We start from the raw sequence: 14802 nt of genomic DNA on the forward strand, positions 1-14802 counted from the left end.
TTTACCAACTTCTTTTAATACTTTAACATCTGTATTGGAAACTGCACTGTGAACACTCAAAATCAATCATCACAACTTCTGCTGGCACTTAGGATTAAGGAAATTAAACCCAGGACACACATAGTTGTATGTACAAAGCTGATCCCCATGGGGGTGATTGCTTCACCTACTAGAGCGTGCCAGAAACATCTCTTAAGGCTTTACATCATCACCACACTGGAAAAAAACCAGTTCTATAAAGTGGCAGTATGAGATACACTGATATATGTTGTAGGCCTCTGCAATTTTCAGTTAGAAAGTTCTGACTTTAGCATTGCTACATCAGTAAAGCTCATACCAGGTACATTGCCTCAGCTGTGGTACCTGTTTTTCAAACAAAAATGAACAAACAAAAAGAAATCATCAGTCAACTCCAGATAACTCTCTTCTCACTGAAGTTCTCCAGAGTTTAAATTCCAGATGTCTAAATCAGCAAGTACAGGATCCCTTCAGCTTGTCACTGAAAACACTCATTACTGTATTTGCTGACTTCCACTGTTCACCCAGCTGCACAGGTTCCCCTAGCATAGCAATGCCTGCAATGGATAATAGTTTAGCATTTGGGGAATAGAAGAAATATGAATTTTCAGGAAGACTGGGTTGTTTTTAGTTCTGTTAGTTTCAAGGCCTCTACAGAATGAATCAGGCAGGTTTGTAAACATTTTAAGTACCATTCATATTTTCAAATGGTTTATATCTTTGCAGTTGTCACAGAAAAGATTTATTGAAGGGCTCAGCTTTGGCCTGACTTTGTTTCTATCAAAGGCAGGGGTTTCAATGTCTTCAGTGGCAGCAGATAGTTGACATCAAATCTTTGGGAAATCCCACCAATGATGTCTCCTGGATTTGAAGACAATGTGTGATACAAAGTTTCACACTGGGTTTGGGAGGTGGTGATGCTTGTTTCAGTTTTGTTTGGTTTTACTTACCTCAAGGCATTAGGAGCAACATGTCGCAGAAAAAGGATGGACTAATTATATTCTCATATCTGTTTGTACTAGAAGGGATAATTATAAGACTAATTCAGGAAAAAAACGATCTGCACATTAAAAAAAACCCTAAAGAATGTGTGCAAGCATGCTGTAAAGCAAAAAAAGGTTTGTAAATACAGCCATATCTAACATGCCAGAATTGTTACAAATATATCTCATTAGAATATACCATGCCTGCACACATATACAGGTTTTTTTGTTTGGGGTTTTTTTAATAGTGACAGAATTTCACCAACAAATGCTTTTTCAGCACAATGACTGTATACTGTTTACTATACAGAACCACACATTCCTGCAGTAATGGTTTTCAATGACGATTCTAAAGTAGCACTCTGGAAATTTATTTTTTTTTAAATAAGTGTTTAGAAGCTGCAATATATAAACTCCATTAAATTATCCATTATCTTTATTTCCTGAGTTTCCTTAACTGTTCCTTGAGTGCTATGACTGGACTGTGATAAATCAAGAAACGTAATTTATGACATAATTTCTGTCTGGTTGATATGTTTACTTACAGGTTAATATGTTTACTTACTACATTATCTAGCAGTTGATTTAGGATTTCCCGTTTAAATTACCCGGTCTATTTAGAGGCCTTATTTGACAGTGTTTCCCATTGCATTGTCTTTTTCTTCCTGTCAGCTGAATCAATCATTTATTAATATATTTATCATTAAATACACACAAAAACTGATAAGCACAGTTAGCCCAGGAAAACATATGCAAGGAAAATGGAAATACTTACTATATATTTACAATACTTCCTTGCTACAAAATAGCCAGTAAACTAACCTCTACATCCCTAGTACAGCCTTACAAAAGACTGTTTCATATTTAACATCTGACAGCAGATTCTTACCCAGAAGCAGATGCAGCCTCAGTGTAAAGGAAAGAGAAATTTCATTGCTGCAAGCTCAGGAGCTCTGAGCCAGACCACTGCAGCTACAGTTTGTGTTCTTTTGCATTCTCTCTACTTTTTTAGTCTGAGGCAGATGAACTGATTGCGGAGAAAATCTAAGCAAAGACTGAAGAGAGCTAGTAATGGGGGATTGAGAGAAACTGCTGGTTTTGTTTAGCTGGTCCAGAATTTCAACAGAACAGTAGGAGCTCTGACTTGAGCTGTTCAAAGTGTCATTAAATTACAAGTTCAGAAACATTGTTCCTGTGTTGTAGCAGCATTTTGTCTTTAGTCAAGGTGGACTCCTCACATTTTCAATTAGGATGAACTTTATACAGTGTATAAACAAAAAAACCCCACAACTCCTTACATTTTAGGAACATAAATAAATGTACACCTACCACATTTAGAAATTTTTTTAACAACGATTAGATTTTAGCTGATCTAATTTGGCTTTTTCTAGTAATAGTCCCTACAGTTAAATTCTTGCTGACTATTGACAGCAGGGTTTAATGCTGTGGGACAGAAAATACTCAATAGATAATTTTTTTTTCTCATTGTATGTTAGCAGAGAACCTATCACTAACCTAAACTTGTCTTAAAATTTATTAATTTAAAAAAAACCTTTTCCTCTGTTTGTGTCAATCAGATATAGTATTTCAGAGAACTGTGATGGAAATGCTTCTCTAGACTATCAGAAAAATAATAATCTAGATTTATGAATCACTTTCTTATATTTATGTGCATTTTACAATTTCAAAGGGTGATTCAGAACCTTAGCAGGATGAACTATGTCTTATAGCCACCCAACTCTCTCCATGAACAAAAGAGGATGCTCAGGGACGCTGGTTTCCTGTGTACACACAGCTAGTTCTGGCTGTAGCTAGGCTACCAGAAGAACACTTAGGGAACCCCTAGCTGCTCATTACCACCCCCACCATACATTTCCACCTCCCAGGTTCTGCCAGTGTAACTTGTCCGGTTGCTCCCCAACCAACCTGTGTTGAAATGAGCCAGGCCTACTCACTTTCGATGACAGGTCTTTGCAGGTGCATTTTGGTTTGCCCAAACTGAAATAGAGAGTGACTTTTTGAAAGACTGGGCCAGTAGAATTGAGGGCAGCAATTTCCAGAGCATTTTTATGGTCAGAGGGGTGGAGGGGTCCCCTGACCTAGCAAAACTGCCACTGAAATGGGGCAGCACTGCAGGTGCTTTCTTGTCTGACAGCAAGAAGGCAGGACAAGTGCTGTAGTCCAAGTACAGCCAGTTCTGGCAGAAGCTAAATGAGACCTACTGCCCCAGCTACAGATTACTGCCCTGCCTCATTAGCTGGAGCTTAGCATTTCCCCAAACCCCTCACTATATCTCTTATGCTCTTAGCCTCATTTTTTAAAGTGGTTTGATTAATTAAATACCTCCAAATACTTGTGTTTCTAACCTAACCCACTTTGATAAGTAGTGAACTAGGGTGTGGCCACATAAATTGGTATATTGATAGACCTGACAGGGTTTCACCTGGTTTAGTGGTAGGTGAAGCAACACCTGAGACCTTTGTTAAAGCCTTCTGAAGAGCAGCCATGTCTTCCTCTGCCTGTTTGATGTAAACCCCAATGTAAAAACCACTTCAGGGTGCCTCTCTTTTCTAACTTTTTTAGCTACTTCATTCTAGAAGTACTTAGACATGCTAGGAATAAATGTGGAAACCAGTGTATTCCAAGTACATTTCCTGCATTTGTAAATCAAATATTAACATCACACTGGAAACATGAGTGTATACTTACAGGAAGGGCTAACATAGAACTAAAGACAGAGTTCTGAACATAAGGCTACTTCAAGTAGAATTACTCAACAGAAGGTTTAAGATGACAGAATCACTTCTCTGGAATTCCTGAGTCACTGAAATCAGACTCTTTAATTAATTCAAGGTTTACTACTTTCAATACTAATTTATCTCAAAAGGTAGAATCTTTCTTGGCCCAGCTTCCGTACGCAAGCAGAACAGGTCAGACCTTAAACAAGGAAGAGAAAAAACATCGTGATAATGTTATTTGTCTCAGCTTAGTGTTCATATTAGTATTTAGAATGCCTCAGCTGGTGGCGTTGCTGAAGCTGAGATAGATGAAGGCCTTTGCTCTTGCTTCAGCAAATCATGCCAAACAATGAGCTTGTACATAATCGGCCATAAGTTGCCTCGTGGAATTATGTAATAGAGTAAGAGAGTTTGAATGGCAGACAGCTGCCTTATTTGACAATGGGCTGGATAACCATGTGGTGTGCTTCTCACTTAACTTCAATATGCAATTGACTCTCCAGGATGTGTTTCTGCTGTACTGCTGCATCAAGGCCTAGCAGACTTGTTAGTCACTGAACTCTCATTCTCTGATAAAATTCCATCTGAATGTAAAAAACCCACTTATTGTGAGGGTGGTCAGACACTGGAACAGGCAGCAAAGGGAGGCTGTGGAGATTCCATCCTTGAAGATATCCAGCTCTAAGCAACCTGCAGTATCTGACTCTGCTTTCAACAGAGGGTTGGACTAGACAATCTGCAGATATTCCTTCCCACTTCAATCATTCTGTGACCTTAAAAGTTCTGTGTCTGTGATTTTGAATGTTAACAACTAATCGGCTGATCATAGCATGAAAAAGTCCAAAATAGTCCAAGTTCTCTGCTGTATATGTTGTTAGTCCGCTTCTACTCCAACCGTCATTGATCAGGCTTGTCTTGACTTGTATGGAAACTGTGTACACCAGAGGCTCGGTTTCTGCAAATAATCAGGAGAAAATAATGGCAAAAAAAAAAAAATCAGATTTCCAAATTTAACTGCCTAATATATGTGTGGAACAGACTGAACTTTTCTTGATTAGTATAGTAGAATAATTGGCTTTATTTTCTGCTTTGTAGTAGCTAGCTAGTAAATATCTGTTTTCTGCTATTCCCTGTAGTATTTGTGCAGAGGACTATTGAATGAAAGTTCAAGAGGTTTAAAGTGTGGTTGTAGTCCTTTGAGGTGGTGGAGATGTCCCTGAAACAGTGATAGAAGCAGCTTTGCTGAGTACTACAACATGTTCCAAAAGCTTAATAACTTGAAAAACATCATAATAGTAGTGTGGAGTGCTTGAACATTTTTCTTATTTGAAGATAAAACATAAAGCTGTTCTGAAATTTATTTTAAATAGTTTATGGAAGTTTCTTCCTACCAATTGAACTGCATGACAGATTTCTTTTCAAAAAAAGCTGTCACAGGTTATTTTTGCTTAAAAATAACAATTCTGAAGTAACAGAAATTTCTACACAGTGCCAGACATTGATAATGATAATAAAATATTTACCAGACTTCAGAGTGCCTATGTTTGAAAGAGTGGAACAAGAAGTGTGATGAGACTGCTTAGTTTGGATATCCGTAACCCTTATCATCACCATTTGGAATTATTTGTGTACAGCCGCATACTCATTTAAAGGAACTGATGACAGTAATGTCCCTTTTGACAGTTCCAAGGCTATATTTCAGGGTGGCTCTGTAGTGCAAGCAGCATCCCTTGGACACAAAATGTGATGTAGGGCTACATTACTTTCATCTGTGTCCCTCCTAAATGCTATAGAAAAGTGGTGGTGCATTACAGTTGCATCCCCTAATTACTTATAAATAGAAGCAGTTGTGAAGTTAAGCTATAAACTAATTTCTATGACAACCAAAAATATGGTCAAAACATGGCTTTTCTAGCATGGCCTACATCTGTGGTACAGAAGTTTTCACCGCATATTGGAAAGCAGCATTTTTGCCTTTTTGCTCTGAAAACCTACAGTGTTTCTCCTGTTAATATCAGAGCTTTTCAGACAAGAGTCATCTTTCAACACCAGCAGGTCAGGTATGATGGAAAAAGACAACAGCTGCAGAAAGAAAAAACCACCTGATAATTCCTGTGCTTTTTAACTGAAAGCTGTAGCAGCAGGCCAGCCAGCCTGAACATAAATTCTGTTACAGAGAAAGCATCACACAGACACAGAGGGATGAGTATATGGGTAGGAAAAAAACAACTTTCTGCTATTCTCAGGTTTCCAGGAATTTCACCTATAACCTGCCACTGTCCAGAGATCTGACAGGACTTGCAGTGACAGAAAGCAAACAGAATAAATTTCTATTGACACAGAAAATACTGTGGGAGTGAAGAAAGAGACCAACTGGGCTCTTCTACCCATCAGCAACTCTCCTGAATGATTTCACCCTGAGGTGCAATGTTTCCATTGAACCTGAATTTGGTTCAATTGAGGAAAAAAGGCATCTGCAAATAAGTTACCAGCTCTACCAGTTCTTTCTCTTGCTGTCTCACTGCTAAAATTTTGCTTTTCCTTCATACTGCTCATTAGTTGTAGATAACTATAAATTAAGTGTCAACAGGATTGCTTCTCCCTTTCCCATAAATCCAGGGAAAATTACCTCTTCAAGTTTACTGGACTTCCTCTCTGCCTGTTACCAGGCTCCTACTGCTCTCATGGAATTGTTGTTGCTGTCTTCTAGCTGCAAATTTAAAGAAACTGGAGTGAGTGTGGAAATAGGGTGGGGGACAGTTTTAGAATTGAGCTTATGCATATGCAGGGAAAGAACCAGCAAAGGGTGCCTGGAAAGATGATGGAATCTGTGTTTGCAGAGATATTCTGAACTTGACAAAGTCTTCAGCTGCCTGCTCTAACTGAGCGGAGGGTTTTATCTGATGACCTCCTGAGACTCCTCTCAACCTGAATTATCCTGCAAGTCTAAAAGTAGGGAGAAAAGATGGAAGAGGAATATAACCAAATGAGGAAGGTAGCCACAGAACTAATCAAAAATTCTAATTCCCCCCACCCAAGTTATTTTGATTTGGAATGAGATGTGGGATTAATCCAAACTTTTTGGATGGCGTAGGAATAAAGCACTGCACTTGTGCACAATTCTCTTGTGGATGACATTTAATCTGTATTAACAGAGGCCTAGCTCTGTTTTCTCTTTCTGAATGGATGGTCCATAGTGAAGCTGTAGGGGGTTGCTTGCATCATCCATTAAAGACACCTGGGGAAAATGCTGGCAAACAGGTGGGAAAAGAAACAGGGAAAAGTTAAGTTACAGAGTAATTCCAACCTGTTTCTTTCCTATGTTACTCAGTACTGAGGCAATACACTATATAAGGTGGGCCTGAATCTCTGATTAACACAGGCATTTCCTGCTAAAGGCCGTGTTTCCAGTCTTACCATGTGGAACTATACCACTCTGTACAAACTATTTAAATATACATGAATAGCATGTAAACTCTATAGCGGGTGTGACTCCCTAATTTGGTGGTTTACACATGTAACTGGGAGCAAACCCAGCTGAGTTCCTGCCCTGGTGAATTATTAGTACAAATTAGTTAATTAGTACAAATTGTTCAAGCTAAACAAAGCTGTTGAAACTGTATCAACAGTAGAATCTAACCTCTCCTGCTTCAGAGATACTGTAGTTTGTTGTCAAAATAACGTTGTGGGAGAACAAGAGGTATGAGTTCAAATGCCCCCAGGTAAAGAGGGAAAATGAGGCCTATAGCTGCCACAAGGATGTGTGCAGCCTAACTACAGCTCTTGGCCAAAAGGCAGGCGGCCAACCAGTTGGAAAACCTTTGGTTTTTGTTCTGCTTCTTCTGCAGGTACTTGAGAGGAATAGCTTAGTTTCAAACTGTTGACAAGTCAATCACTTTTATTTTTCTCATTAAAACTAAAAGAAAAAAAAAAAAGGTAGGTGGTATTTGATCGTCAAATGAAGAATTGATTACCCCAACTTGTAATGAAGTGTTTCTCTCAGCGGCACTAGTTTATCTTGCTAGTGATTTATCAGGGCCACGTAATGCTTGCATTTGGAGGATGAATGGATTTACACGGCAAAACAACCCCCCGGGCTGAAAAAGGGAGAACAGTAGCGATGGAGAAAGACTGCGGCGGATTTCAGTCGAGGAGGGGAAACTGGAACCTAGTGAAAGGAAAAAACGAAGGTAAATTTAAACAGCCTGAAATAATGCACCTGTACGAGGACCACTGCAGGGGTTTGTGAGCGGATGCTGTTCGCCGCTCACCGCACGCAACTTGCCCGACGCGCCCAGACCTCCGGTTCGCCTTCCCGACGGCTGATGGAGAATCCCGGGCCCGTGATTAGCCGCTGCCGCCGGGGCGGGGGGCGCGGCGCCGCCGGGGAGCCAATCGGGAGCTGCGGCCGCCCCGCTCCGCCCGCCCCGTCGGCGAGGCGGGCGCTGGCGGCGGGGGCTGCCGGGGCGCCGGGGGCGGCGGGGCGGCGCGGCGGGCACCGGGCGCGGGCACAGCTGCGGGCACCAGCCACGCCGGTGTCGCCGCCGCTGCCGCCGCCACCGCCGGGCGGATCCCGCGCTTCTGCCGGAGCTTCTTTCGGTCGCTTTACTTTGGCGGCCCGGAGCAGGGACATTATGCCGAAGAGAAAGGTGAGGCGCCCCGGGTGTGCGGCGGGTCCTGCCTCCCCGGGTGGGGTCGGGGGACCGAGCGGCGGCCGGCGGGTGAAACGCGCATCAGGGGCCGGGGGCGCCCGCTGCTCTCCTGCCGCTCCGTGCTGGGGCTCGCGGATGGCTCCCGAGCCTGGGCATTTTGCTGCCTGTTGCAAGCCCCCTCCACCCCACCCCGCCGCTCCCCGCCGCCTGTTTACTTTCTCGGTGCCGTGCGGGGCGGCGTCGCTCCTCTCCCCGGGGGGTGAAGTCGCTATCACAACTCCAGCCCCCACCTTCCTTCTCCTCCCCCTCCGCCGCCGGGGAGAAGCGCTGCAGCAGCTGCGGCTTCGCCCCTGGCCCCCGCGGGAGGAGTTTCCTGCTCGCAAACTCCGGCGCCGCGGCGGGGAGGAGGCAGCCCCCACCCGGGGCGGCCGGATCCCGCCGCCGCCGCTTCCCGCCGCGCCGGAGCGATGGCTCCGAGGTAAAAGGGAGGAGGGGAGAGGCAAGCCATGTTTAAAACAAACTACACCCTTCTCCTCGCCTCCCGCGGCAGACCCGTATGTACCAACTCCGGCGCCCATCCGGGCAGGGCCCCCCGGGGGTGGGGGGCGGCGCCTCCCAAGGGAGCGCCCGCGGCCCCCGCCGTGCCGGGGAGCCGTGCCGGGCTGAGGGACTCCCGTCGCCGTCCGAGTCCTGCTCTCCGGGCGCCTCGGGGCGGGCAGCCTCTTCCTCGGCAGGGAGCCGGCAGTGAGACCGCCTTCCCCCAGGGAGAGAAACTTGGGCGGCCCTTGAGCGGCCGGGCTCGGTGCTGTGAGGGTTTTTCTATCCCTCTCGTGCCCGCTGGAAGCGGAGCCTTGGCTGCGCGGCCGCCGGGAGCGCTCCGGCGCTGGCAGAAGGAGGGCTGAGCCTCGAGGGTGGCAGCCGGCCCCCTCCCGCCCCTGCAGGGCCCCGGGGGTGGGCGGCTGAGGGAGGCCGTGCTGCTGGAGAGCCTCGTCGAGAACTTACTGCCTGCCTTCCACAGGCGCTAGCAGAGTGCAGCGAGAGACTTGACACTAATACATGCAATGACAAAAAAATGATAGCTGCAGTCCTTTAATTTTAACTAGGTCAACCATGGCAAAGCAATTTGTGTTTTTCCCAAATGTCACCTGTGACCTCTTAATACACCAATTCTGGGCTGGGGCTGAAATGTGTTTTAATAAAGTTGCAAGTAGATGATGCCTTCCAGGTAACTTGGTGTTTACGTGTTGTCCTTTGCTTATTCCTTATGGGAGGTATCAAAATGTCAAATTGTCAAGTATGCTACTGAATAATATAATTTGTGGTTGAGGGCCTGATTCCGCTTCTGAAAATGGATATAACTGCGGGGCTGACTGGAATAACTGGTCTTGAAGTCAGTGAATGTTGGGCCTTTTTTTGTCTTCTGTCATTGCACCCTCACATGCTTCTGTGCTTTTAGTACTCTTGTTTGTCACCACAAGAAACTTGAAAATTATCTTGTGTCCATAGGACCCCCCCCAACTTTTGAAACCTTGTGAACTTCCTACCCTGTTTACTTTGCTGTTCTGCTTTCTTACACTACAGATGTTTCAGGCTGTCCATCCTAAGTGTGGGTGGAGTTAAAGATACTCCAGTAGGTTTTTGTGGTCTATTCTGAAATGTTTATTAAGGGAAGCTACCTTTGAGTAGTAAGTCCATAAGAACATGTCTTGTTTCTAGAAGATTATTTTTAAAAAGTAATAAAAACATTGCATATGGGATGAGAGCAATGGAGATGAATTTTAACAGCACAGTAAATTTTATTTTGGTTAGCATTGTACTGGTAAAGATTTACATTTAAAGATTATATACGAAATGTGGGTTTTAGGAAGCACTGGTTCCAGGAAAAGCATATGGTTAATGGCTTTGCTTTCTAAGAAAAGTGTAATTGTAGTATTTTACCATAGTCAATTTTATTCCATAATAACATCCACAGAGTGAAAAGTTGGTGATGCAGCAATAACTGAGTAATTACACCAGCCAGTTTTGACATGGAGACAAAACCATCACATGCAACTAATAGTCAATTCTTCTCTTAAAATTTCTAACTTATAAAAAGGCTTCTAATACAGAAAATTTTATAAGGAAATAAACATCAAAAGTCAAAATGAGAAATTTTCACGGTTATAAGGGTAGGTAAACAAATAATATTGCAGAAAGGGCTAAAATCTACCAGTATCTATTTTTGTGTATCTGTAGTTGTCTAAGCTGACTGGTTCTATTTTGTTTGCTTTTCTTTTCATCTCTGATTTTTTTCATATCTATGTAAACTCAAGTCACTTGCTAAGTCCCTGGCCTTATGTTCTTTATGAATATTATGAACAAAAAAGTGTAAGCTGCCTCCCCTTCTCTAGAGGGCTGTGGCATAGGATATCGGGATATCATTACTCATTGCTTGAGGGTCACAGAGAAAAGGAAGAACTTACTCTGTGTTGGGATGGTGTTAAATACTGTGCTGAAGCAAAAAGGGGTTGAACTCTGGACTGCTTCTGTCAGATTTCTGTACCCTTCATCTGTTGTAATAACATGTTGTGGTGTGAACATGGCCTTTCTCAAGAAGAATGGCATGCCAGTGTGGGATAAACCAGAATGCTTGTTGTGGTAATGATAGAAAGAACACCTTGAAATGGGTTGGGGTGTTTTGCTTTTCACTTGTCTTTGTGGAGTTAGCTCTTGGGTCATATTGAAGAACTCCTTGACCTTGAAACAGCCCCAATAAAAATAGCTCAGTGTTTTCCATAAAAGGATGAAGAACCATTCTGTACCTGATGACAAGGAGAATCGTGGTATTGTCACCTACAAGTGCTTAAGCGTACATCAAGGTGAATGACACTTGCCTCATCAATGTGCATCATGTCTGAGGGACATTAATAGGTCAAATGGTGACTTGTCCAGTATTGGATGCAGAGTCTGTCATTTAGTTGGGATTGCACTCCAAAATGACCCAACTTGTTCTGTAATCTGAATATCTGAATCTATGCAATACCACCTGCACCTCACTTGTTTTGAAAATGCTTGGAGGTGAATCAGATATGAGGACTAAGTGTAACTTAAGTAATCTCTTTTTTAATGTGACATCTTTGAATATTGTTGTTGTTTCACAGCAAATAAAAAAATATTGTGGTCTAATTAGCCATTTCAGTAGGTTATTTGCTGGCTCCTTGTAGTCAGGAATGTAGTTTCTGCAGCACAGTTGATGCTGTGAAGATATACTAGAGACCGTCTGGGACAGGTTCCTGTTCTGCTATGCAAATTCACTTTCTTTAAAGCCAAAGGTACTCAGTTATATTTACTACTGAAAAACAAACCCATTGAATATTTTGCTTGTAATGCTGCTTCTTTAGCATAAGTCAGAAGGTACCACATTCAATGGTTGTCTTATGATAGAGCATTTAGTTACACGATCACATGATGATTTTTTTGTGAGACCCTTTCTGGTTTTGTTTCCAACAAGATATCTAATCAATGTATTTTCTAATCTTTGAGGTTAAATGCATGTTCTTTCATGTACTAACCTAGAGCTGCTAAATTCTACTTATGCTGTTTTGTCTGGACCTAAACCAAGTTCTCTTTGTGAAATTCTTCTGTGTGTTTAAGTTTTTATTTCTGAAGTGTCATGTATATTCAAAGAGAATATCCACCATATTCGTTCACTGATAAGGGAAATGAGGCACAGAAGTAAATTGTTGAGTTGTTGAAATGGTCCCTTTATCTTGAATTCTCAGGTTAAGATGTCTGTCCTGATGTTTTATTCCCCCTAATAAGCACCTCCTGCACTTTTGATTGGTGCATTTGTTACTCCGCCAAATTTGTCTTTTTGCTTTGTGCTGTGTGCATAGAAACTGAGCAACTTGTAGTAGTAACAAGTTCTCTAAAATTTTGGAGCAACTTGTATGTGATCAGACAATTAACTAATGAAGCTGAGGTCCTGCAGGTGACAGCTCTTTTTTTGCTGTAGCTCTGAATGATCTTGCTGTTGCTCTTTGGTCTGTGGAATGAAGCCTAAGTTTGTGCAAAGAGTAGTAGCAGGTGAGTTTGTGTTCATGATGCAGCAGTATGAAGTGTACTCGAGTGCTGTTCAGCTTGGTTTCACATCCCTTTCCATGTCTTGATACTGAAGCTGTGCATCAGTCTGCATCAGTGTGATATACTATATGTAAGTGGTTTTTTCTTCTAAGGTTCTCTTCATTTTGAAGCTATCTGGCAGGAGAGAATCTCCAATGATGTTGTGGGGACCTGCATCTTCCCAATAAATTGTTTCAACACTGGGGTTGGAAGCTCTTTCTCTGTAGCAAAGCCACTTTAGTTTATCCTAGAACACAAGAGATTTTCTGTTAGCAGTGAGACATAGAAATGTGGGAGGTTCTGTATTTAATTTCGGTCTGTAGGTGATTATAGAATAGAAAGGAAAAGGGAGTCAGTACCAGATCCAGATGTCTTGGCTGCTGCCCTCTCCCCCCCCCTATTCTGTCCACCTCTTTCTCCAGATTTTTACTTGAACTCACTCTGCGTTTCATGCTGACTGCTTTCTCCTTTCTCCCTGTCCATGAGAATTAAAAGCAAAAGTCAGAGCTCTGAGAAGGTAGTTTCTCTTTCCATATTTTCTGGTAGATCACTCCTAGACTATTCAGTATCTACTGGAAAACAGGCTAAGCAACAGCAGAAGATGCTCTTCTTTGCATCTGTCGCTGACATACCCCTGACTTTGACAAATTTCTACCTAACATGTCAGCAGAGTCCTCAGGTGGACTTCCACCTTCAGCATGCCTTGCAGGGACAGGTAAAATGATTGCTATGCAGAGATGCACTTAAAATTCAAGCAAGACAAACAGAACAGATGTGCCAGAGCATCTTAAAAGATTGCAGGAGCCTTCTAGTAGAAGGGAGAAGGATGTTTTTCTGCTTAGAATTTTAGAAATTGTAGTGGATTTGTAACTATTGCAGAATTTTAAACCTTGATGTATTTAAAAGCAATTGAAAACTGCCTAGTTAGCTTACTTCAAGAAGGCCAACAGAGTTGGTTGACCAGGCTGACTCAAAGGATCTACATCTTTTGTAGAAAAATTAAGCAGAAAAGATCAAAACCTTTTATCTGCACGTACAATGCTTAGATGTAAAACAATGTAGCAGTGTTGAGTGGCACTGAAGAATAAACATGCTTGAGCAATGCTGCTATTCCACGTTGCAGTAAATGAAGTTTACAGGGCTGTTAAATACATGCAGCAAATATTTGTTGATGGTTTATATTAGAGACACTTCAACTTAGAGCTAATTATGTAATTTTAGCTATTATTATTGTTGTTGTTGTCGTTACTGAGTTACGGAGATTGAAAGTTCTTTGACCAAGGATTTAATGATCTAAAACGTTTCTGATAATTTTATACCATTCTGTAAAGATCTGACTCATTTATCAGCAGTTGATGGCAAGGTATATAAATTTTCTTCTTACACTACACTAAAATACAATTGGACTTAATGAATGGGCAACCTAAAAATTTTTAGATTTTCACTGAATTGTCAATTAAAAGTTATTCTTCATGCTTCTTGGGCACATTAAAGCATTATATCTGATAAAGTGAAGCTAGTAGTACAATTTTTGTAAGTCATTGTCACCTCTGACTTCAAAATTAGGTGCATGTAATCTTTCTATATATATGGTAGTTCAACATTCAAATACGGGTGAAGTTATTTTGTGTGCTAGAGCATCAATATTGTTAAGTTTAAAAAAATAAAAAAGCCCTGTGCGTAAATGGAATGTAGTTATTTGTGTAAGCAGACTACATCTATGTGGTATTTAGTTTAAGGTTGCTTTTCTTCTGTGTTACTTGAAAAACTTCATTTCCTCCGCTGTTTTATACCCAAACAGTAGCTGTGTATAGGCATGGTGTGTTCCAAGGTGTATGATTCCTTTAGAGGAGTTGTATGAAGTTGAATTTTGCTTGACAGGATTGTAACACTGTCTTTTGCCTAGAGTGTAAGTAAACCAGATCCAGAGATTTTTCTTGGAAGTTAGCACTTGCTAGGATCATCATGGCCACCGTCTATTTTCTATTCTTTAACTGCACTAAGCTAGCACTGTGATTTATCCCGTGGTCCAGTAGCCAAAAAGGTGCTTCAATATGTTGGAATTACCTTTCAGGCCATGACTCTCTTACACCTTATCTACTTGAACATGATTTGGAATTTTTTTGAATCCTGGGTCATTTTACTGATCCAAGTTAGAGATGCTGCACAGTGGCACAATGAATGTGTGGTAACCTATTAGAAAGGAGTAGGCTGGGAATGAGCAGCTGGCTGCACACAAGAGAGAAGTAAGGTGCTCTTATACCAATTTTATTGTCAGCAAAATCGACAGTGTGGGACTTCACAATTTGG

At 41.9% G+C, this 14802-nt stretch overlaps 1 protein-coding gene and 1 long non-coding RNA gene across 5 annotated transcripts in view; one reads left to right on the top strand and one right to left on the bottom strand.

Annotated features, from left to right (window-relative positions):
• LOC104692808 lies at nucleotides 1-9262 on the bottom strand. 2 transcript variants are annotated; one of them, XR_005604193.1, is made up of 4 exons: nucleotides 8954-9262; nucleotides 7714-7907; nucleotides 6369-6449; nucleotides 1-4694 (listed from the first exon to the last, which is right to left on the bottom strand). It is a non-coding gene; the product is annotated as an uncharacterized LOC104692808 (long non-coding RNA). The 2 variants fall into 2 exon arrangements; XR_752415.3 differs by lacking the exon at nucleotides 8954-9262 and adding an exon at nucleotides 8011-8126.
• Nucleotides 8178-14802, top strand: part of HMGN3 (high mobility group nucleosomal binding domain 3) — a 23325-nt gene continuing 16700 nt past the window's right edge. For 2 of the 3 annotated variants that reach the window (XM_039569056.1, XM_039569057.1), the window contains exon 1: nucleotides 8200-8388. In XM_039569056.1, the coding sequence (XP_039424990.1) occupies nucleotides 8374-8388 (15 nt within the window). In that variant the 5' untranslated portion in view covers nucleotides 8200-8373. Of the gene's footprint in view, nucleotides 8389-14802 lie in introns of all 3 variants that reach the window. The other variant, XM_039569058.1, reaches the window with a different exon arrangement.

This window comes from Corvus cornix, chromosome 3, assembly GCF_000738735.6.
Source record: "Corvus cornix cornix isolate S_Up_H32 chromosome 3, ASM73873v5, whole genome shotgun sequence".
NCBI classification, from domain to species: domain Eukaryota; kingdom Metazoa; phylum Chordata; class Aves; order Passeriformes; family Corvidae; genus Corvus; species Corvus cornix.